Source organism: Onychostruthus taczanowskii, unplaced genomic scaffold (genome assembly GCF_017590055.1).
Source record: "Onychostruthus taczanowskii isolate IOZ18803 unplaced genomic scaffold, ASM1759005v1 scaffold24, whole genome shotgun sequence".
NCBI classification, from domain to species: Eukaryota; Metazoa; Chordata; class Aves; order Passeriformes; family Passeridae; genus Onychostruthus; species Onychostruthus taczanowskii.
The window spans coordinates 4,616,778-4,639,241 of record NW_024499684.1 but is presented as its reverse complement, the minus strand read 5'-3'; the positions used below and the strand labels follow the sequence as shown (position 1 = coordinate 4,639,241).

The window sequence follows — 22,464 nt, the reverse complement described above, 5'->3', positions numbered from 1 at the left end:
GCAAGCATGTTCCAATCCCAAATCTAGAATACCTGAGACGGGCTGATCCTAAGATCTTTAGAGTCAGTGGAAGTTTTCCTAGGGCACATCCAGTGTATTTGAGCTACCATTTACTGATCTTTCACTCTCCTATTAAAGAATTAAGTGTCCTTCATAGTTCTTCAGGCATGTTAACAGATAACAGTTTATTAGCAAGGTACTACAACTCTAATTCAAAGACTTGGATCAGTAAAGGGAAAGCATTTGTATTTCTTAACTAAGCATGTAGCACCAGTTGCATTACAAACCATTTAACCCAAACTGGGATAGAAAAATGCAGGATAACTGGAATAGTTCTATGTAGTAATAACCTTTCAGAGACTGCAGGTCAGGAAAAACCCCAAACCTCAGAACTAAAGTGAAGCAGCAGCTGGGTAGGGTGGCACAGTAACATATTAAGCAGTATAATCTTCTAGAATTTCCCACCTCACCTAATGCTTCTGCTGCTGCTTTACAGCCACAGTTCATTTTCTGCACACACAAGTGATGCCACCTACACTCCTGGTGGCACTTTGGATGCTACAAACTGCCCCATAAAAACAGGAGGAACCAGGTGAGATACTGCTGAGCATCTGACACACTCTGAGATCTGGACTGTCCTACAGACAGACAGACAGACATCTGTGACCCCCCCCAGCCAGGAGCACAAAGGGGCTGCAGGAGCCCCTCCTTTGGAGGGGTAACTCTGCTTGAGCTGGGGAACACACTGGTGTGACTGGGACACAGCTGGAGTGTTTGCCTGGATGCCTCCAGCCCTCTCCACACCTCCCGTGCCTGATGCCAGCTTTGTCTCCAGAGTCTGAGCTGCAGCCTTTGCACAAGACCTGTGTGCCACGAGTGTGGTGAGGGCTTTCCACACCATTCTTTCCTAGGAAGGGACTCAACTTCCTAGGCAGGCTGCCACTTTAGGGTGTTTTTCCACCTTTATCATCTGACAGATTTCTTGCTCTCTGCTCTTGCAAAGCCCTCTCTGCTTCGCAGCCGCGATTTAATTTCCTTCTGATGGCTGATTTTCCCCTGTTTATATTTTACCCTGTGCCTCACAGCTAATGAATGCTGCTCTAGCTGAGATCTGGCAGCGTGTTCGCTGCTGCCTGGCAAGCCCTCCCCTGTGCCTTGATGTATGTATTCCTTGATTTCACCAGGACACAGTGTGGCCTTGTGGAGACTGCAGCGCTTTTGCTTATGCGGAGTTTACAGAACCAAGCTCGGGGCTGCAGGGCACTGCAAGTGAATCCTCTTTTGTACCTGGGTGCCAGAATTCCAGCTGAATGCACTTCACCTCAGAGGCACAGCCTGCCATGGCACATGGAAAAGTGACTGCAGCAGCCTGCCAGCCCACCACTGCATGTGATGAGGCTCCTGCACACCCAGGCACAGCCAGCCTGCATCTTCAGACTTTTCCTTTCACAAGCTTTAATAGCAGGCTTTAATTTCAGCGGCTTAAAGTTGCATTTCTGTCTCTTATCAGAGAGATAAGAGACAGAAATCTCTTATCTCTTATTTTTCTAAAAAAATTTTAGAGAAGCTACACCTGTGGCATTAACTGTCTGAGAACCTGACAGCTAGATTTCATCCAGGAGTCCTGTCAAACCATTGGAGATGCACCAAATTAATTTGTGCAGGGCCATTATTCTTCCATCTGTGCTGGCTAGCTATCCAATACAATCTCAGATTTCAGGGCTATTACTGAGAAAACAAGATAATTAAAACAGGTAGGCTAAGGGAATCTGGATGCCTTAATTTTTTCCCATTAGTAGCTGAACTACCCTAAACCAAACTGCTCTGTGAAAAATGGGTGTCATAAGCATTCTTTCTGAAGACAAAACTCTTACTAAAGTGTTTGAAGGACAGAAGGATTTTAGAATTGCCCTATATATATATCCAAAAGTATGCCTATGCTCCATGTAGTCAAAATTAACATTACAGTATTTGCACTGTATTAATTATCTGCTGATGGTCCTTCTGACAGGACCTTCTGTTGCTTCCCTTTCCTTTGCAGGCTGGAATCATCTATGTTTCCACTGCTCTGTGCTGCTCTGTTCCTTCAGCTCCAAGTTACTGGAAGCCTTGGAAGAAATCACAAGTGCACAATCAAGGTGTCACAGGTCTAACAGGACCATCCCGGCCCAAGCTTTTGGAGAAATCTCTCCTTATCTCCTTTCCCAGACTTCACACTCCCCTTTTTCCCTTCTTCAGTGACAACCTTTGGCTTTCCATTATGTGCAGAAGGACAGCAAGTCATTCTGAAGTTATTGCTCAACTTTAGCTCAGGTTCTCAGGGTTTCCCATCATGCAGACCCCACGAGCTGTGACAGTGCACACAACAAATGTTTGCACAGTGAGTGGCTCCAAACACACAACATGCAGCAGAACGAGCAGGGAATGTGTTACTAATGCCATGGTGGAAAACTATTCACAACAAAATACTCCCTTTAGAATATTTTTAGACTACAGAAGACCTCAAGAGATGTTTCTCAGACTTTACAACCAAACACCCTTTCACACCCTTCACTTCCCAGCTCATGACTTTTATTTACATGTTGTCCAAGCCCTTTCTGAAACCCAGTATTTATTATTTTCTTTCAGAGATAATACTCCCTGACTCATGCTTTCTGCAGAAATATGGCTTGTACAAAGGAAAGGGGGCAGAAATTAAGGGACAGAGGGAGGACTCACAAGAACACACCCCAAACAAATCCTGCACATCATCTGTCAGGGCATTCTCCCAACAGTGCTCACTAACCATAGAAGATATTTAAGAGAAAACTTATTTCCTTTTGTGTCTGGAAGGGGGCTAATTGTCCAAAAGGACACTCATTTTGATTCTGAGTACATTCTCTGCAAGATCATGACTCTTCTCCTCTAAGGCAGGAACAAGTGTTTATTCTGCACTCAGCAGCAAAAGAAAGAGATCATGAACAGAGCTGTAAGATACATCACAAGTAATTAAATAGTAAGTAATGCTAATTAACAAATAAAGTACACCAAATGAATGATAAAAGATTTCAAGGGCACAGAAACAGAACATCACCCCTATATAAAATACACTGAATTGAAAGTTTTCCCCCCACTGCCTCTTTCACCTTTCCAACTCTTTACCTAATGCCATCAGGATTTCATTTTCCCATTTCTACTTTCTCCTGTATTTAATTACTTTTCTTTACTCAGCAAATCCTTGTAAAGTTGGAGTGCCATTTATTTGTGTATTTATTTCAACTAGTTACTACTTACCTCATCCCACTCCAGAAGGTAGCTGGTGATTTTTGAACCATTATCAATGGGTGCCTACGAACAAAAATAAACAAAAGGTGATTTGGGGAGTAAGAGAAAATGGCTTCACCTCCCCCAGGCAAATGACTGCAGTTCCAAGAGAAACCAAAGCTTTGCACATGGCTTGGCAACCTCTTGATGAATGCTGGGAAGAAGCCGGACATAATGAAACACTTACATTTTAAAAGTCAAGTCGGTGCACAGGAAGGGATTTGTCAGAGCAGAGCAAGTTCAAGTCCCTTACAGCAAAATGACTGTCTCAGCTTTCAATTATTTCCAACATTTATGCTCACTGTCAGTACTTTCCCCCTGCTTTGCCTGAACCAAGTGTTACCTACCTTCCACTGTAAGGTTAAGGAGCTTTTGGTCCTGTGCGAGGTTTTGGGTGGGAAGGGACTCTCTGGTGCTGAGCTTGGAGTGGTGAAGCTTACTGGCTCTGAGCAGGATCCTTTGACTGAGTTGTACGTTGCATATACCCTGGAACAGTGTTGAAATGGGTTATAAATGTGCTGACAGGTACAGTGGCACTGCCCTGGCCACAGTGTTTGACCACCGAAGCACCCCCAACACCACCCAGTAATGACAGACTTATCACAGCCCAATGGCAATCCTAGCTTTACTTCACTTATACAAGAATGCAAAAGAATTACAGCAGGAGAGGAACAGTGTTTTGTGCAAATATTCCCATGGACCTGAGTTATCTTCGCTATCTTTTCTTTCCACCAATATTTCCTTGCCTGTTGCCAGGCTTCCACACACTGGTAAAATCCTCCTTGAAATACAACAGGGAAAAAGGTATCAACTTTAACGCCTGGTTTACACTTGATCCACGTGTACCATGTTGAGTGCAGGTATCTGCTGGTCACCTCCCATGGGTACAATCTTCTACATAACCCAGGCATCAACAATTAGTGGGCCTCCATGGACTAGAACTAACACAGGCCAGTAACATTGCTGTGATAAGCTAAAAATCTTCAAAGCAAATTTGATTTCAGGCAAATCCTCTATATGTCAGCATAGCACATGCAATAACAAATAATATGGGAAAGCAAACGGGATATAGTTGAGCACTTCCTCACAAGGTGCTTTTCTCTGAAAAAGTAATGATGTTATTCTTCCCCTTCACATTTTCCATGCAGCAAAATAAAGTGCAAATTGGGAGTCTTCTACTCAAAGAAAAGTTCAGGCCATGACCAGACAATGACCTCTGAGTTGGCTGTAGCTATTGTGTGCTTGAATGCAGAGCTAAAGAAATGGCAATTCCTAAATTTGTTTTCAGTAGATAAGAGTAATTTATGCACAATGACCACCTACATAGAATCAAACTTTCTGGGGGAGGTAGATGAGATCTGGTGCTGCTTTACACATCACCTGTTAGCAGGCAGGAGCAACAAGAAATGCAATTAATTAACTGAGTCTGCATCTGGCAAGTGGCACATGTGTGTGCTGGAAATGAGCGTGGCCTGGCATCCCACACACACCACAAGGGAAATAAAACCGTGTGAAAACGAGCTCAAGGGGCATCTCCTGCAAGCCATTGAAACCCTGAGCACTGCCAGCTCTGAGGGCACCACAACAGTACACCTGAAGGGAAGCAGGAGGTGGCTTAGAGCAAACCAGGTCGTTCCAGGTTGTGCCAGGGCCCAGCAGGGCAGAGAGGAGCACAAGCACCTTGTCCAGCAGAGACAAAGCCCTGAGAGATGCTGCCAAGGTCAAGGAGACCCAAGGCGATCTGCCCAGTAACTGCTGGCCCCATAAATTCCTTTACTCAACAGATTTATTTCTTCACAGTCATTAATACATAATACAGTTTCAGTGAAGGAAAAAATAACCCCAAAACTATGGTGGAAAGCAAACAGCAGCTGCTTCAGTGACAGCTCGCTCCACTACAAACAGTGCTGCTGCTTTGCAAGTCTGACTTCTGTATTTAGTCACTCCTTTTTAAACACAAGCTATTGTGAACTTCTCACAACCAACCTGTACTCTGGCAAACCTGTAAGAAGGTGGAGGGAACTGCAGGTAGGGAGGAATAAGTCAGCCAGGACCTGGGCAAATACCCACAACACCCCTAAAAATGACTGAGACCTCAGCCCAGCTGTGCATGGTGACCTCTCTGGTGTTTGAATTTGGCTTCAAAAGAGATGTTCAATGCTCAGAAGGAAGCTCAGTAGTGTTTTACAACATTCTCCTTGTTACCACCCTTCAGCTGCTAAAGCCAAGACTCCTGCCCCATTCAGGAGCTGCATCTTTTCCTCATTTGTGAGAAGTTCCTTCTAGTCTTGTGCTTCTACTTGAAAAGTTCATTTTAGGGCTCCTCTAGAAACAATCCTTAAAAATATAAATAATCTACAGTAGCAGAGATAGATGGACACATTTTGGTGTTGGGTTTTGGTTTTTTTTAGAGCTCAGAAGCAAGGTGTTTGTTCTTTGAAGCTTTACAAACAGGAGCAACCTTGATGTGAAACAGTGTGCCTAGCCCTTGTCTGGAAAAACAGAAGGGAACAATAGACAAGAGTGAAAGGATTTTTTTAAAAAGGATATTGAGGGTAAGTGAACAGGATGTAAATTCAAAGCCTTGGTTCATAAAGTCTTTAAAAAAAAGCAACACAAGCAGGTAACACAGTGTTAAAACCATCAGAGAACAAAACTAGAATGTGTTAATAGTTAACAAATGTGTAAAACACATCTTCAGAATCAAAGAGAAATATGTTATGAAAACATCAACACAGTTCAGTGTGAATCCATTTTTTTCTTGGAATAAATATTGAAGTGTCTATGGTCAGATGGATCTGTATGCAGCAGCTTTACTTCCCAAAGCGTGCCCTACTTATGAAAAAAGTGTGGAGTACTTCCAGTGTTCATCTTACAGGAACTGATGAAACACCAGTTGCCTGAGTCAAATTTTTGAATTACCTCAGATATCCTACTTTCATACATAAGCACTTCCAGGCCTGTTATCCATACAGAAATACAGATCATATACTTATTTTTGTCTCTTACTACAGCAATGACAACAACACAACAAAAGATACTGTTCAAAAAGTACTCTCATAGTCCAAGATAAAAAGCTATGATAAAACATTTAGAAACCCCTGAAAAACACAACTACAGAAGTGACCATGAAATTCCTGAACTACACGGTGTATTTACTTGAAAGTCTTTCACATTTATTCTCATATAATTTAAGGGTTTATATTTAAGTGACATTCAAATCATGCTAACTCACCTGACGTGATAATCTGTTGCTGGCCTAAGGTCCTTCAGGTGATATTCTAATTCTTCTCCACTGTAGGAAAGAAATCCAAAACAAACCAATCAATAAATTATGAAAAGCAATATCCCACTTAGCACAACTAGTGATTTTCTAGTGATGTAATTTGAAAGAAGAAAAATAATCCTTCCAAAGAGAAACAGTAGCAAACCATACACCAACAATTTCTCAAAACACTTCATGTTTCCTGAAAACTTCATAAAGCTCCATATGCATAGAAAAAAAAAGAATTTATCACACCAATTTATTCAATAAACTAAATATATGGGTTCATTTCAACGCTACCTCATATTTTGCTGATATTTATATAAAGCTCATTGTGGTTTTCAACCCTCCCAGAGCCAAAAAGAACGAAACCCAAACATCATTGTTGTAGTTTCTGCATATTCCCTATTCAAAATACTTCACACACAGTGACCCACTGAACTTCAGAGGAAGAAGCAGAATTTCTTGCACAACTGTTTCACTTATGGCTCCCTCCTCCAGAACCACATTCCCTGTGAGGACCACAGCAAGGAGACATTTAATTAACACCCAAACAGCTGGACCCAGCTCTCTTTCAATACCAAGACAACTTAAAGCAAAGTGGTTTGGACATTTTAAGAAATAACCAGCACAAAATCTATTAATTTCAAAAGCAGCCAACATAGTTAGGGCTATTCTTTTTCCTTCTGGCTTGTTTACTGGTAAATGAACACTGGGCTCAGTCATGTGTTGCCAAATCTGTGAAGATTAAGGTACGGGTCAGTGCTTAATAAGTAATAGCCATCTCATGCAAGGGCTTGGCTTATTCATGATTTTATTAAAATATGGGAAACAAGAAAGCTCTCAATTCAGCATAAAGACATATTTCATAGCTAGCTGGACAAATACAGGGAGATGTCTCAAAATCAACAGAACAAAATCCACCAGAAAGCACACGCCAGAAATCCACCAGCAAGTTTTCTAGTTTTTATTTCATATAATACAATGCTCTGCAAATCCAGTTTTTCCCCTCTGAAATAAGTGCACCTCCTTCCAAAGACAATGTATTCAACATATTGCAGACTCCTTTTTGCCTGTAGTAATAACAATTACTGCTGCTCCTGATGGAACATACCACATCAAGCTAAAGGCTGCACTCTGGCCAGCAGCAGGAGACACATCACCACCAGCAGCTTTAAAACAGATGCACAACATTTCATAACCAGGGGAGAATGTGCAGCCATCAAGCACAAGAAGTACTAGAAAGTGTCCTTCCCACTTTAAAAGCTCAGCAGTACACACTTGACTATGGAGATGCTCATGTTGGCTCACAAACAGCTGCTGTAAATGCCAGAAAAAAAGAGTAAAATCAGGCAGCCTTTCCCTGGTTAATACACCCTTTTTGTATTATCCAAGAGCTGCCTTCAGCATACCAAGAGGAATACCCTAATTCACAGGACATCTTAAGAAAGGGGATGGCTTGGTCTCAAGAGGTAATTCCTTAAATGCTCTATCACCTGGACTTTATTTAAGGAGACTTGGGAAGGATTAGCTATTTCACAATAGCCAAGGTCACATCTCCAAATTCTCTTTCCTAGACGTCATTAGTGGGGAAAAAGAAAGGCATAAGACCATATGTACTTGATCACAGAATGAGCTCAGAGGATCACTGCAAGGAGACACAGAGAAATCCCTCAGAATTTTTACTGAAGCCTGCTGAGAGCCAAGCATTCGGGTTTTTCTGGGGAGCCTCTGTAACCTACTGACTGTTCCACTGCCTCCTCTGCTCATCTAAGACACCACAAAGCAACAAAGCCCTCACATTTTTCTCGTTAGCTGAAATAACAAGATTTTACTCTTCTAAATTCTGCAAGTCCACACAAAATTAGCCCATTAGGAAGGCAGCTCTCCTGCCTGCATGGTGTACACGAAAGGTTTTGACATTTAGCATAAAAGAAAAAGTAACCTTTTCGCTGGCAATGGGAGTGATGGCATTGCAGGCAGGATGTGCCACAGGCCAGGGAGGTGGGATGGGGTGGCAATTAGGGACCTTGTGACATGCTCTCCACCAGATCCCTGCAAGCTTCTCTGGTGAGGAAACATGAGCCTTTCTTCTGTGACTGATGGCCAGGATACACCCTGAAAAGTTCAGAGTATTTACTCCTAATGAAACAAAAAAGTGTAAAAATGCTGGTTTTTACCTGTAAATGATCTTGTATTTTCCATCCCTCCCTTTATCTGATAAGGCAACCTCGTAGGTACAGGTGTAAGGCAAACCGTTGTTGTGTCTATCTGCATTGAGAAGGCCAGGGGGAGGCGACCAGGAAAGCAAAACTGTTCTTGCTTGAATATTTGTAACCTATAAAAGAAACAGTAATTAATCTGAAATCCGAGGAAAAAACACTGTTCTGTAAGCATTTGCTGTTTGCTTGCATCTTCACAATCAATTTCTTGCAAAATGGAAATTTCCGAGGTAGAGTTGAAAAGTAAAGGGTCAGAAACGATCAACAACACAAACAGAAACACAGATTCATGGCAAAAAGTGATCTCTAACAGATGAGGAATACAGAGAGAGGTTCCCCTGCAGGGAACTGGCTCGTCACTGTCTGAGCATCCAGCAAAGGATGCCTCTGGAGGTACCTGCTGCTGTGGCCACTCCCAAAAGGGACCTGGGACTAAGTGGAACAAAGACTTTAAACTATAGATTGTTTTATCCACAATTATTTTTCTAAAGTTTTTGTTGGGGAGCTTTTTCAATGAAACTCTGATGGCTTTTTCAGTCATCCTTCTCCTTCTTGCCACTTGAAACCCCAGTAAATCAACAGCAAGTAAGTAGAAAAACCCAATTCAACCTGAAAATTTATGCTGGCTCAAAAGCACAAGGGAAAATCATAGTAGATGTCCAATTAAAAACTACATTGCAAATCAATCACCTTGTGCCTTGACAGAAATACTGTGTGTGATCTGCAGTCACCACTGCGTGCAACAGCCCCATGGCAGAGGGGTAAGGAATGGTTTTTAATAAAACAAGGAAAAAGTACCTCAAACTCCTGCACCAAACCAATTTTATCACCCCACCAGTGCCACTGTATTCTTCTGGAGAGCCAGGTTCATGCAGCTTACAGAACCAGCATCACCTTGCTCACCAGGAGAGCCACTGGCAGATCAGCTGCACACAGCCAGCAGCAGCACACCAGAGAGCAGCCTTTGTTATCAGGCCAAGAAAGAAGAATAAAACCTCCCCCCTGCCACTGTCTCAAAAGAAAAATAAATAAAAAGCAATAGCTGCACTGGTTATCTGGGAAAGGCTGCACATTTTCACACTAGCCTGCTGAAATATCCCAGGGAAGCCTCAAAGTCTCCAAAGCCTTCAGAGCCTCAAATGCTCTGCCACCAAGTCTCCACTTTTCATCATGAAAATAATGGTGTTTTTCCCTCTTAACTGTAGTGAATATATAAAGAATATTATTTTAGTTAGCCTCCATATGGAGGAATTAAAGACTGAGGGTTTATAGTCTTTATTTTTCCTATGCAACAAATTTCACTGCATCTATAATTTTGACAGATTTTTGCAACACAAAGAGCAAGATGTTGTTATTTCAGAAGGTGTAACGTGAATGCTGCAGGTGCTCAGTTACACATTTCCTAACTTTTGTTGAGACAAGTGAAACCCCTTACCCACAAATTACTTGGGAATGAAGTATCAGCCATCAGCTTTCAGGGACTGCTTGTTTACAATCCAGCTTCTGGGTATCTTATATAATGGAGAATATTTACCTTCTCATGTGCAAACACATTGCTTCCAGCTGATGAGCACTGCAACTGTTGTGTCTGATACCCATATATCAACCAGATTCTTTCTGAGCAAGTCATAAATCCATTTTTAACAGCCTGACAAGTAGGTGACACCATGAAATGTCTCATCATAAACGCCATGATCTCAAAAGTTAGAGATTTTAATTTATAGCAGCACATTTAAGTCTTGCCAAAATAAGAAAACCTTTGTTCAAGCTAATGTGAAAAATAAGTTTTAAGGCAAGAAGGCTTAAGCAGCATCCAGCTTTCTCTTTAAAAAACGTGGACATGCAAATTGTTTTATGAATTTTCATGGCATGTCTTGCTTTCATGGCATTTTCTTATCATATTTTTCTGATGCTATGAAATCAATGTTTATTTTAAAATCTTGGAGCAGTTAACCCTGATACTGGATAAGATACCTTATAAGAATCTTGAATGATTCAAGTAACACAAGTTAATTTTTTTGAGATATACACATGTATGTATATTTACACACATATGTAAATGAAATTGGAGCAGAGATACGCAAGAGCTAAAAACCTACATTTAAAATAATATTTTGATCAAAAAGCTGATTAACAAGATCCAAATAGATTTTAGGTTTTTTAACAGACATTACTACTATGCCAGCTCAGCCCATCAACATGCAGTTTCTTTTATTATGGAAATATGCTTGCATAATTGTTTTTCATAAATTCAGACAGACTTGGAGCTGGAGGCATGACATGCTGCCAATGTTCTATTGAAATGTTTTTCTCTATGACTACTCCCAAGGACACACGTATATATTCCACATACGGCGAAACTCTGGCCCTCCATGAACTTCAGCAATCTGTAAGAAGTTAGGTCCTGGGTTTCTTAAAATAAGAGAAAGTATCTTGTGGGCTAACTGCTAGAAACTGTCAGACTATTATTCTGAAGCCAGCAGAGGATGAAAGTCCAAACCCAGTTGCTAAGCTGCTGCAGCTACAGCATTAATTTCAGAGGGAAGGAGCACCAGAGCTGCTGCTGGCTGCCTTGGAGCTCGTAGGTAAACAGCAACTGCTGCTGCAGGTTTAAAAATAAACACCAGAAATGGTTAAATACCAGTCTTAGCTGCACTGAGCACACAGAGCAAGTGCGGGAAAGCAAGTGAGGGGTCACTGTCTGCAAGATAAGTCAGAAAAGGCAAATCTATTCCCTCCCTGGGCTGTGCATGTCAGATGGGAATGGATTTATTTGTGTGGCTGGAGATAAACCTATCTGCTGCTCCCTGACCAACAGGCTGATACCATATCACAGTCACCTGCCAATATCTCCTTTCATGGCCAAAGCCACCACTTAGTTTACCAAGGAACTCCTACCTGGAGCAGGAAGCACTAGCTTTGCTGTGAAAAAAAGCTAAGTTAAATAAATGGGGGTTTGATATGTTGAGAATAACAAGCAGGTACTTGTAAAACAGTTCAGTATCTTTGCCTCTAACTTTTCTAACTTACACAAACACCTCTGCAAAGGTACAGACCTGCACCAGCCCTCTCCAGGCTGTAAGGAGCAGCCCACTACCACCACGATGGTGGGCTTAATGGCCCTTCAGAACTTGCAGACAGAAATACTTCACCATCATTTAAAACCAGCTCATTGTTCATTAGAACAGTGCACTAATTCCATCTGACAAAACATAAGCAGCCAGAGCATCTCTTCCCAGGTAAACCTTCGCAACCTTCGTGCTGCCTCTGAGTTCCTCCACCCTGTCTCATCTGTCCCCAAAATCACTGTGCTGGCTTTGAAGAGGGCTGGCTTGGCCTTTTAGCTGAGACCTAACAAAAGATTCTCCCACAAGGAGCTCTGTACGTCTGGTGAAAAGCAGAGTTAATTAGTTTCTGAAAACTTCTCAGTTTACACAGTAAATGCCTCCTTTCTGCTCTATCAAAACTCGGTGGTGTAAATAATTATTCCATAAAAGCCCCTGGGAAAGAATCCAACTCCTGCACCACTTCAATAAGGTTACAAGACTGATGAGTATCGGCCCTTCCCGTCTTTCAGGTAATGAAAAATGTTTCTGTACAACTTTCATTATCTTTCAAATTCCGGGTTAGCATTCACAGGCATCGTGTGGTTCGGGGGCTCATTGTGTGTGTGAGAACTACACTGCAAGCAACATTCATTTACTCCCTCGAGGGCACGGCTTGAAAGGCTTGGGGGTCAAATGAATTCACACTTATTACTGGGTTGAGATCCTGCTTTTAAATTATGGCTCTAATCCTGCAATTTTAGGCAAAAACCCCAGTGATTAAATATGAGTTTCGCTGCAGAGCGAGCCAGCAGGAGCAGGCTGCTTTTTGGAAAGCCAGGCTGATGTTTGAGCTGGGGTTTGACAGAGCCCTGGTGATTCCCCATGGGGGGGATGTCCCCCCAAGCCCCTTGGCTGTCAGATGCAGCCATTTCACAAACCCAGAGTCAAGTTTCCCTCCTCTCACTGAAGTATTTGTTTCAGAGAATGATTACTTTGTCTGTGATAACGTGAATTAAAAACATATTTCAGCTGACAAAAAAACCCATGGGGGATTAAACGCAAAAGGTGCTTTTTAAAATTTTGGCTGTTAAAGGGACAAAGCTCTGATTAAAATTACAGCTTGGCTGCACACTTCTCAAACAGTAACAATATCTATTATTGAAAAAAACCTTTCATGAAGTAATAATTTTAAAATTGTGTATATTGTGTACTCAGAGAGGTACGTGTATGATCCAGACACCACCCAGTGACAGCTCTCCTGCAGGAGCTGCTCACCAGGCTAAACCCTTTGGATGGCTTCATCCCCCCATGGATGGAGAGAGCGTCCCACTTGGACAAATCAAATCCAACTGCTGCAGACACAGCATCACCCTCGTGTCACTGACTCACCACGGTGTTCTTTTCCTTTACATTGTTTTATTTTTCACTTGTATAGGCGTAAGATTTGCCAAGAAACATAACCAAGATGACTATTTCTGAATAATATGATCTATTTCTATCAGATGTAATATTGACTATACACACACAGAACCATTCACAGCAATTAATGATTTGTGAGAGTCCTGAGAGTTTAATTACTCACAAATGTCAAAGTTACAGAGAGAGAATAATAGATAATCTCCAAATTCACCTCAGTAAATGTCATTATTATTGAACCAGCATTTGCCATGGTTTAGATTTTTTTTATCCCAATTTTGACATGATTAAAACAAAATTATTTTTGTTATTTTTCTTTCGTTTTTTTTTTTTTGTTTCTTTCTGCTTTAAAGGCTCTGGTTACCATAAATTTAATTGCCCAGATCTCAGAATCCTGCAAATTGCTCTAATAACTTCTCTTCCTACCTCTAAGGATAAAAGTATGAAACAACACATTTTTCTTGTCAGCTCTCCGGATTTTTGTAAAGTACCTGACTGTGGCTATCGACCAAATGAGTAACACTCAGGTGGTCCTTGGTACAAAAATACTGACACTGACTCCCTCTGTACACCAACTCTGTGCTAAGTGTACTTTCTTCCCTCCTGGGCACCCTGAAACTCTTCAGCTCAGTATTGTCACTTGTTTCCACACCCAGTGAAGTGTCTCACTCCTCGTGGACAGGGCTCAGGCTGGTTTGTCATCTCTGCAGGCCTGGCTTAACTTGTGGCTTAGAACCAGCCCATGCCAGGACACCAGCACCTACTGATGGAGCAACTGAACACCAACACCTTCTGTATTTATTCAGAACAAAAACATCCATCAGAAGAGAGTCCAAAACCTCAGCCTGGCTCTCCCTGAGCTCTGCCACTCCTGCAGCCCAGGCTCCCACTGCAGAACGGCTCTGTGTCAGCCTCCACCAGCTGAACCAAGTCTTCCCATGAGCTTTCCACCAGTATTTTTTATTTATTTGCTCATTTGTGCCCTATCTCTCCAGCTGGACAGAGAAAGAACTGAGCTCTGGAGAGCGCAGGAGATGGGCTGTGCTTTGGGATTTCTGCCTCCCTCTGCCCCATGGCTGCTTCTCCCAGGGCTTGGACCATTCATTCAGACCCACAGTGCTCCTCTGCCTTTCATCTGACACACCCAACTAGAAAAGGGCTTACAACCAGATTTATTAATAACCTCACCTGACTGCAGCCACACTCAGCATTAGGGTTATTTACAGGGTGATTCAATTCCATCATAATTTACAGGCTTTTATGGCTCAGACAAACACAGACTATAGTAATTTGCCATTGAATAATAGAATTAGCTTAATTTAATAATGCTTAAAGACATAAATTGCTCATGACAAAATTAAACCCAAAATGGGGGGTAAGAGCTATGCAAGTCACCCCAGTGCACTGAGCTCCCCATTACAGTGTGAATACTGGGAATTGTCCTCTGGAAACAGAAAACTGGTGCAATTCCTGGAGTGGGCAGAGCCCTCTAACACCCATGAGCACAAAAGATCCTTCAGATTTATATCACAGTAAAATGAGTTAGTGGCAGCAATTTGCTAAAGGAAAAAAATCAGAGGTGCTCCCCTGTGAAATCACCAGCATGTTGTGACACAATCTACTTTTCACATTTGCTATTGTTACGTTTGTGTGGCAATTTGGGATCACATACCTGTGGTTTCTCCATTCCAGAAAGAATGTCTTGAACCCTTTTTGTTTCTGAATCAAATTCTGTAAAAGAGAGAATGTGGAAAGAGGAAGAGAAATAAATTACCAAAATTAAAGAAAAATCTCAGTTACATAAATAAAAATAGGGGAGGGAGACAAACAGACATTACAACATGAGTATCAGTTGCCTTGTGAATTTAAGGCATGCAGTTACAGGGATTACACAAATATGTTTAATAATATTACACAAAAATGTTTAAAAAAGAGGAGGAAATAAAACTTCCAGTAACTGCAGATATTCAGAAATCAGAGTATTTGAAGAGGTGTCCTCCACAAACAGTGCTATTAATTGTGATCTGCATTCAGAGAGTAAAACCAGGGTGCTGTTTCCAGAGCTCAGCTGTGAAGGAAGCCCAGGAGTTTCTCAGCTCCTGCTGAAGCTAAGCCTGGTTTGTTACCCAAACCCCCCCTCACTCCAGCAGCTGCAGACTGGGCTGTCCCCCTGTCCCCAGGGCTCTGGAGAGGACAAGTGTCCTTGTGCCATGCAGGGAAAGCCCAGGGGAGCCACACAGGAGCCTGCCCTGAGCCCCAGCTCCCACCCTGCACCACCTGGCCTTGAGCTGGGCAATGCCCAAAGCTCTTCTACAGCCACTTTCCAACTGGAGGCAATGAAGTGATGCCAGGCAAATTCCAGAGTCGGAGCAGCAGCAATCCATCCTCCCTGCCTGAGCCTCCAGCAGCTCCTGCAGGGGCTGCACAGAGGCACCCACAGAAATGCTCCCCCTAAATTAGAGGGATAATTGTGCAGAAGAGGCCATCCTCTGAGCAGGGGAATCAGCCTTTCCCTCATCCTCCCCCCTCAAAACAATCTTGAGGTGAAACATCAGCTCAGAGTAATGAGGTGACACAAAGCAGCTTTATTCCTTTTGGAGCAGAGCACACAGAGGCCTCACTTTCCACTACAGTATTCTCTAATGGAAAACTAAGAACATATTTTCCTGGGTTTTTTTTTTTTTTGGGTTTTTTTTTCTTTTTAAAAATGTTAAAGCAAAAAGTTTGCTCACCAAAGCAGAACTTATCTCACCTAAAGTAAAATGAGCCAGACGTCCTTGGCATAGGAAGCAAAAAGCATTAATAAACAGGTGAGATCAGATCAACAGCTTTCACTAATGATTCTCCCAAAACCTGACCTACTTCTCGTAGCCCAAGAATGTGTCTTTATTTTTGTCTGTGACCTGCTTTAAAAAAAGTAGATCTTCTTTTTAAAAATTCCATGTGCTCCACTGCCAAAAAATAGAATTGGCTGAATGCTGATGGCAGAATTCCAGTGTAAATGCCCATCTCTCCCTACAAGAATGCACCTTGGTGTGGACTGGGAATGACAGATCTCCTGCTGCACACATTCCTGGATTCCTTTTAGTCTCAGCCACTTGGAAAAGAAAGGAGTAGTAATATTTCAGGAGAAGTTGAGGATAGCAAGATTGTTGTTTTTCCATAGCAGATAACCCTCAGAGTGTATTATAAAGAGCATAAACTGGCAGGACTGAGGCAGAATATGATGATATTGATTTCAGAATTTCACAGATGGACTAAAATGGCTAAGGAAAAGGCTGAGCTGCTGATCCAAGTGAAAATGTCAAAATTTGGGGTGTTTCAGAATGCAGGGCTCCTTTCAGCGTCAGTAAAAAAGCTGAACTGTGCCACAAAAGCCTGGAGGCAGATCTGCTTAGTGTGGAGATCCTGCAGGCTTATCTCGAAGGGATGCTAATCAGAAGCAGCTTCTGCAGCTCTGAGTGTAACAAAAAAGCTGCTACTATTTTATCAAAAGTTTCTGGTTATTATGTCACCCCTAATTACAACCCCCAGAAGCTGAGCGTGAATCACTCTCAACCCTAAATCCCAAACATGTGGACTGAATTTTCTTCCCTCTCTCTGCTTTCTAGCAAGGATGCTCTGTCACACTGAGCAGGAGAGGAAAACAAACCCTGAAGCCCAAAGAAATCTCATTTCCCTCTGCCATGAAAGGTGATTGCTTTGTACAGTAACTCCAACCCTCTGCAGGTCAGGGCTGAGGGTTCAAACTGCTCCAGGCACAGGAACTGACTCCAAGACTTAAGGGAGGTGGGTATGCCCAGCAAATAAATAAAAATTTAATTACTTCAATCAAACTTCTCAATGAAGTGTCCCACTCAGGGAATTTTTTGCTTTAGATGCAATTATGCATCTTGTTCACATAGAGAAGGCCCTGGGTACCAGACACAGAGGAATTAGGTTGTTACAGATATGTGGACATTTATGAGGGCAATATGGACATTTATGTCACCAAGTGTTTATACAGATAAATTTGAGGTGGAAGAAGACAATTCTTCTTCAAAAGCTTTGGGGAGAGGGAGAGAGGGAATGGGATACATATGACAAATAATGCCCTGTGAAAATAAAGCAAATACTAAAGGCAGAAAGCAATAAACACCCACAAGTGATGTCTATAATAGCATCAGAGAACTGCACAGGTTGAAAGGGGACCTCAGGAGTGGTTATCAAGAATTACAGTATTTACAGTGTTTCAAATACTTAGTTTCCCATTTCAAGAGCCATTAAAAGAAAAAAATCTCAGGCTTCTGTGGACAGCTGACTTCCTTTCTGTAAGAAACATGATTATTCACAGTCTCCTGAGCTAGACTAAGCTAAGGAGAAGAGAGACCTGTCTCAAATCCCTCCCTCAGTAGGGAAGTTGCTCTGACCTGCCAATCTCTGAGTATCAAGCTCAACATCTTCCTTCCAAGCCAGCAAAGAGCAGAAAGCCCTCTGAAATAGAAGACAATAGGGAAGGAAAGAAACCATGTGATATGCTCTATCTGATACCACAGAGCTGCTGAAAGCCTTTCCTCCTGGCTCTCTGTTGTCACTCAGCAGCCACCAAGGACTATATTCTAAATTAGCTCATTTAGGGAGCATTTAGGGACAAGGAGCATGAGCATCTGCTGGACATCCCAGATGCAGCGGTGGAAAAGTGGGCAAGAACAGCAGCAAGAAATGGGCAAGTCTTGATGTAAAACAGTAGATTCAGGTCCAAAAAAACTACCTAGAACTGCTCAGGAAAGGTGGTGGGTGGCTGAGCATGACTCACATACCTGGGACTAATTGTCCCTTAGTAACAGACAGCTGATTTGCATTCCAATCTTTGCCCCTTCCTCTCCCTCAGCTGATTGAGCACCGAGTATCTGACAGGAAGACAGAAAATCTGTATGTCAAACCCCCAAAGGCTGGGGCTTGCAGGGGCAGGCAGCAGGAGCTGCTGTCCTCCCTTGCCACCAGGAACAGGAGCTCAGTCACGTCAAGGAACAGCCCAACCAACACTTCAGGTTATTGTCCCATTTTAACTCTTCCTCTCAGCATCTGTTCCCTACATCTGGCATGGCAAAACTCTTCCTCCTAGGAGGAAGCTGGGGGTGGGGGTGAATTCCTTGTGAATACTCCATGGGGTCCTCTGAGGGACAGTACAAAAAATCTGAGTTACCCTGCTAATCTCACTGTCTGACAGACATTGCAGCACTCCCAGCTTCAGGTTCTAATTCTCAGGCTGTGGGTTCTCTGGATCCAGTGTTTCAGACTAATCTTTTACTGCAGAAAAGCCAGCTGGAAGAGCTGGACCACATCAAGTCCTCTCCTTTTTTTCAGAGTTTTGAATCATAAACAAAACTCTATAGATACAACCAGGAGTAAATGCCCCTAAAAGCTAAACACTTTCTCAGCAGCTGTTTGCTGCTAACAGGGTTCCAGTGTCAAGCCTTGCTGAACTAAAGCCTTTTATTCTATGCCTCTGTTAGCCTGTGTCTATGTTCCTTTCTGCACGTACAGCACAAATATAATTTTCAGACCTTTCCAACCATGCTTTTAAACACCAAGCACAGCCTTAAAAAACAGGGGGAAAAAAAAGTCAGTTCAAGGTAAGTTTGAAGTTTCCATCAATAGTTTACATGTTTGCATGAACAGCAGCTGTGTATGTAAATGGTTTGAAATAGCTAAAAGCTCTAAACTAATTAAGATTTTCCCATTGCAAATACACATTTTAGGTTTGTTCTGCATTCTTTCCTTCGAAGAGAGGAAAAGGTCCAGCTCAAGACTTAGCTTCTGGCCACAGAAAGTATTTACTGTTTCAACAGCCTTTCCATTCCAAGGGAATGACATCAGCACTAGCACTTTGCAAACCCCGAGCCTAATTCTCAAGCAGGGCTCCATGCTCACAGATATGCCAGTCATAACATGACATGCTTTCTCAGAATTTGTTCCAGATTTATTGGGGCTGTGACCGCCTTTAGTGCTGGGAAAGATCTTTCATCAGTCACGTACAGCACAACCTACAGCCCCCGAGAAAATGAGCTCTTCAAACACAGCCCTGCTCCTTTGTGAGCTGCCTGCCCGTGTCAAAGCTTAAGACACCAAGAAGAACACATACAGACTTTCAGGGAATGGCAGAAATGTAAGTTAATAAGCTCCTTGTACGAGAACAAAGCTAAAGCTGCAGATGTCACGCAGCAGCTGAGTCACAGGACCAGAGGGGATGTGGCACAGTCAGAGTCCATCCTCCTACACTGAGACACGATCATCTACACCCAAACCACTTCTCTGACACGGCTCCCTGGCCCATTTTTCCAAAATAAATGAAAATAAATGACAATTCAATAAATGACCTCGTGCCCCATGATCATGGTCATCTCCAAACTTCTCAGACAGCAGAACTACCACCACATCTAACTCTTTATCGCCGGGAAGATAATCTCAACTCTCTCTGCTGTATCTGAAATTTATTCCTTCTTCCCTGCACATCTGCCCCAGGTGAGCTCATCACCGCTTCCTGTGTTGCCACTTTTCACATACTTGAAGGAATTTCTTCCTTCAACAAAACAAGCTCACTTCTCCATATCTGTCTGCAAGAGACCCCACCTGCTGCTATCCTCTGCCACTTTTAAATTAAGTTTCCATCCTCCTGAGGATGTGGCACAGCCCTGCCCACCATGTGCCAGCTGAGGTCCTGGCAGCATCAGAACCAAGGACCCATTTGCAGAGCTTGTTTAAAAGTTTGCTCCTCTCTCTGACTACAGAATAACTTGACTCTTGGGGTTTGTAATCTCCTATTCCTCCCAGAACTGCCATGTAATTAATAAAACAGCAGGTCTGAGAACAACTAGCTGCAGTGCAGTACATAGCTCTTGCCTTGATCAAACTTCTTCTTTGAAGACCATTACAGAGCTCTCCTCCTGTCTGGTCATCATCCCTGACCCATCAAGCACTCTCAACCCTATGACAGCCTGATACGGACTATAATTTAATAAGCCTCAATTCTTATTGCATCCTTCAAGCCCTTAATGAAAATATTGAATAAAATTAGAGCTAGGACAAATTCCTGCCTAATCCAGTTTGATGCAGCTCTCCAGTCTGTCAGGAAGGCAGCCCAGGACAGGGCAGGGTCAGGGATAAACTGCCAGGCTACAGATGTGGCACTGGGAAGGGCAAATCCAATGTCACACTGAACACACAGGGCTTTAAAAAAGTCTTCCCAGATGGACAGAACATGGAGCCTTTCAGAATAAAAAACTTGTGAAAAAAAAAATTTCTATTCAAAACAGTCAGTCACACCATGTGAACCTATAATACACCAAGGAAGATTATTAATTAAGCCTGGACGAAATTTCTAAACGTTAAATATTTCAAATTTCTTTTCACTACATGAAAGCTAATAAAAAACATCAGTGATAACACACAACTATGGCTCCCCTGACAAAGGCAGAGAGATTGATGTTATCCAACTTTAGATAGGATTGTTATAACATGTTCTAATTCTTTAAAAATTGCCATGCATGAGTGTATCACAACTTTTCCATTTCTAAGTGGCTTCCCAGTGTTGCTATCTGATTTCTCCTGCTAACATACCTTAATTAATGTCTAGGAGCTTATGCTCCATTATTTATCCTTAAAAATCAAACCACATATAGATAGCAAAAAAAGAAAAAAAAAAAAAAAAAAAAAAAAAAAAACCAAAAAAACCACCAAAAAAACAACCCCAAAAAAAAACAATAACAAAAAAGGCAAAAACCTACAAAAAACCTACAACAACAACAAAAAGGCACATTTTCAGACCTAAAATCAGAAAAATCAAATCTCTAGTCATCCTGATTCACTGATTCAATAAAGCAAAGGACGACTGAAGTGCTTTGCCTCAACACCACTGTCATTTAGGCATGAATTTAATCCCAGGCTTCAGAGATGTCCTGGCCACAGTCCATATCTATTGACCTGCTAGTTTCACCTTGTCTGCTTCAGTATCATATTGTCCATGGGACAGGATACTCCAAAATACCTGGAGTGCAAGTTCACAGCTTATCCTTCTCTCAACAAAGGCACTTCCTATCACATGGATCAGGATCAGATGTGGGAGCATTCACATGTACATAATGAAGTCACCTGGGCTAAAAAATGTTTTAAAAATAAATGTAAGGGCATCCAAACCTCCCTGCCCCCCCATTATTGTTTGGATCTCTGCTTTTCATTGGGATGGAGGAAAGAAAATAAGATCAGTAGCAACAAGCAAGGGAAATAAAAGGCTGGATGCAAGGGACAAATGGAGGGTAAGTGACATGTTTGGTTTGTTTTTCTCTGCTTCTTCACTGCTACTGCTGGAAGACAGCAAAAACAACTCCTACTTTACTGGCTGGAGATCTGAGTGAATTCCTACTGTGAACACGCAGTTGGTCCATTAGAAGGCAGAAAAGGCTTTCTTAGTAAAATACAGCAACCCCCCATCTCCATCACATCCCTCCGACATCTCGAGCGAGTCCTTTGTACATCTCCCAAAGCAGATAACAGAGGCAGAGCACAGGGGATGGCTGCAGCTGGCTGGGTTTGAAGGAACACCAAACCAAACAATGACATAACCCACAGACACAGAGGAAGCCCAAGCTGAATCTGCTGGAACAACAAACCACTTGCACACAGGACCTCCTCTTGGAGCGCTCTTTTCATCATTTCTACCTGCTTTAGCTTATTTTCTCTGTCAAAATATTTTTTCTTTTTATTTTCGGCAGCTTCCCTTCTGCTATTCTGTTACAGCAGCTCGCACACTCTGTGGGGTTGGGAAGACAATAAAAGCTTTGCAGACAAACCAAGCAGTGCCCACCCCTCCATCTTTTGGTCAAGTATTTGAAAGTCCCTCCTAAAACTTTCCTGGAGCTCCTGACTCCCACTTTCCAGGTAGAAGGCAGATGTTTTGTTCTGACTACAAACTTGGCCAACAAACACTAACATTTTCCTAGAAACAGTGATGTTCTTCACACTCGTCAGAATTTTGTACAATAGTTGGGATGCATGGAATTTCCTTATGCTTAATTCCTTCCATTTATTTCCGTGCCGCTTCCTGCTTTGTCCCTCTCATTTCTCCTCATTCCCTGTGGCTGCCTGTCCTGCCTTTGCCACACTCACTGTTCTCCAGGCTGAGGAACCCCGTGGTCATTCAGGAAGGGATGCAACTTCTGCAGAGCTGCAGGGC

The 22,464-nt window shown here is 42.4% G+C and overlaps 1 protein-coding gene across 2 annotated transcripts in view; it reads right to left on the bottom strand.

The window, feature by feature from the left end:
• The window catches only part of FNDC3B (fibronectin type III domain containing 3B), a 149,599-nt gene that overhangs the window by 51,172 nt on the left and 75,963 nt on the right, over nucleotides 1-22,464 (bottom strand). For both annotated transcript variants that reach the window (XM_041405889.1, XM_041405890.1), the window contains 5 exons: nucleotides 14,926-14,984; nucleotides 8,749-8,906; nucleotides 6,539-6,598; nucleotides 3,651-3,789; nucleotides 3,274-3,327 (listed from right to left, as the gene is read on the bottom strand). In XM_041405889.1, coding sequence (XP_041261823.1) covers nucleotides 3,274-3,327; nucleotides 3,651-3,789; nucleotides 6,539-6,598; nucleotides 8,749-8,906; nucleotides 14,926-14,984 — 470 coding nt within the window. The remainder of the gene's footprint in view (nucleotides 1-3,273; nucleotides 3,328-3,650; nucleotides 3,790-6,538; nucleotides 6,599-8,748; nucleotides 8,907-14,925; nucleotides 14,985-22,464) is intronic.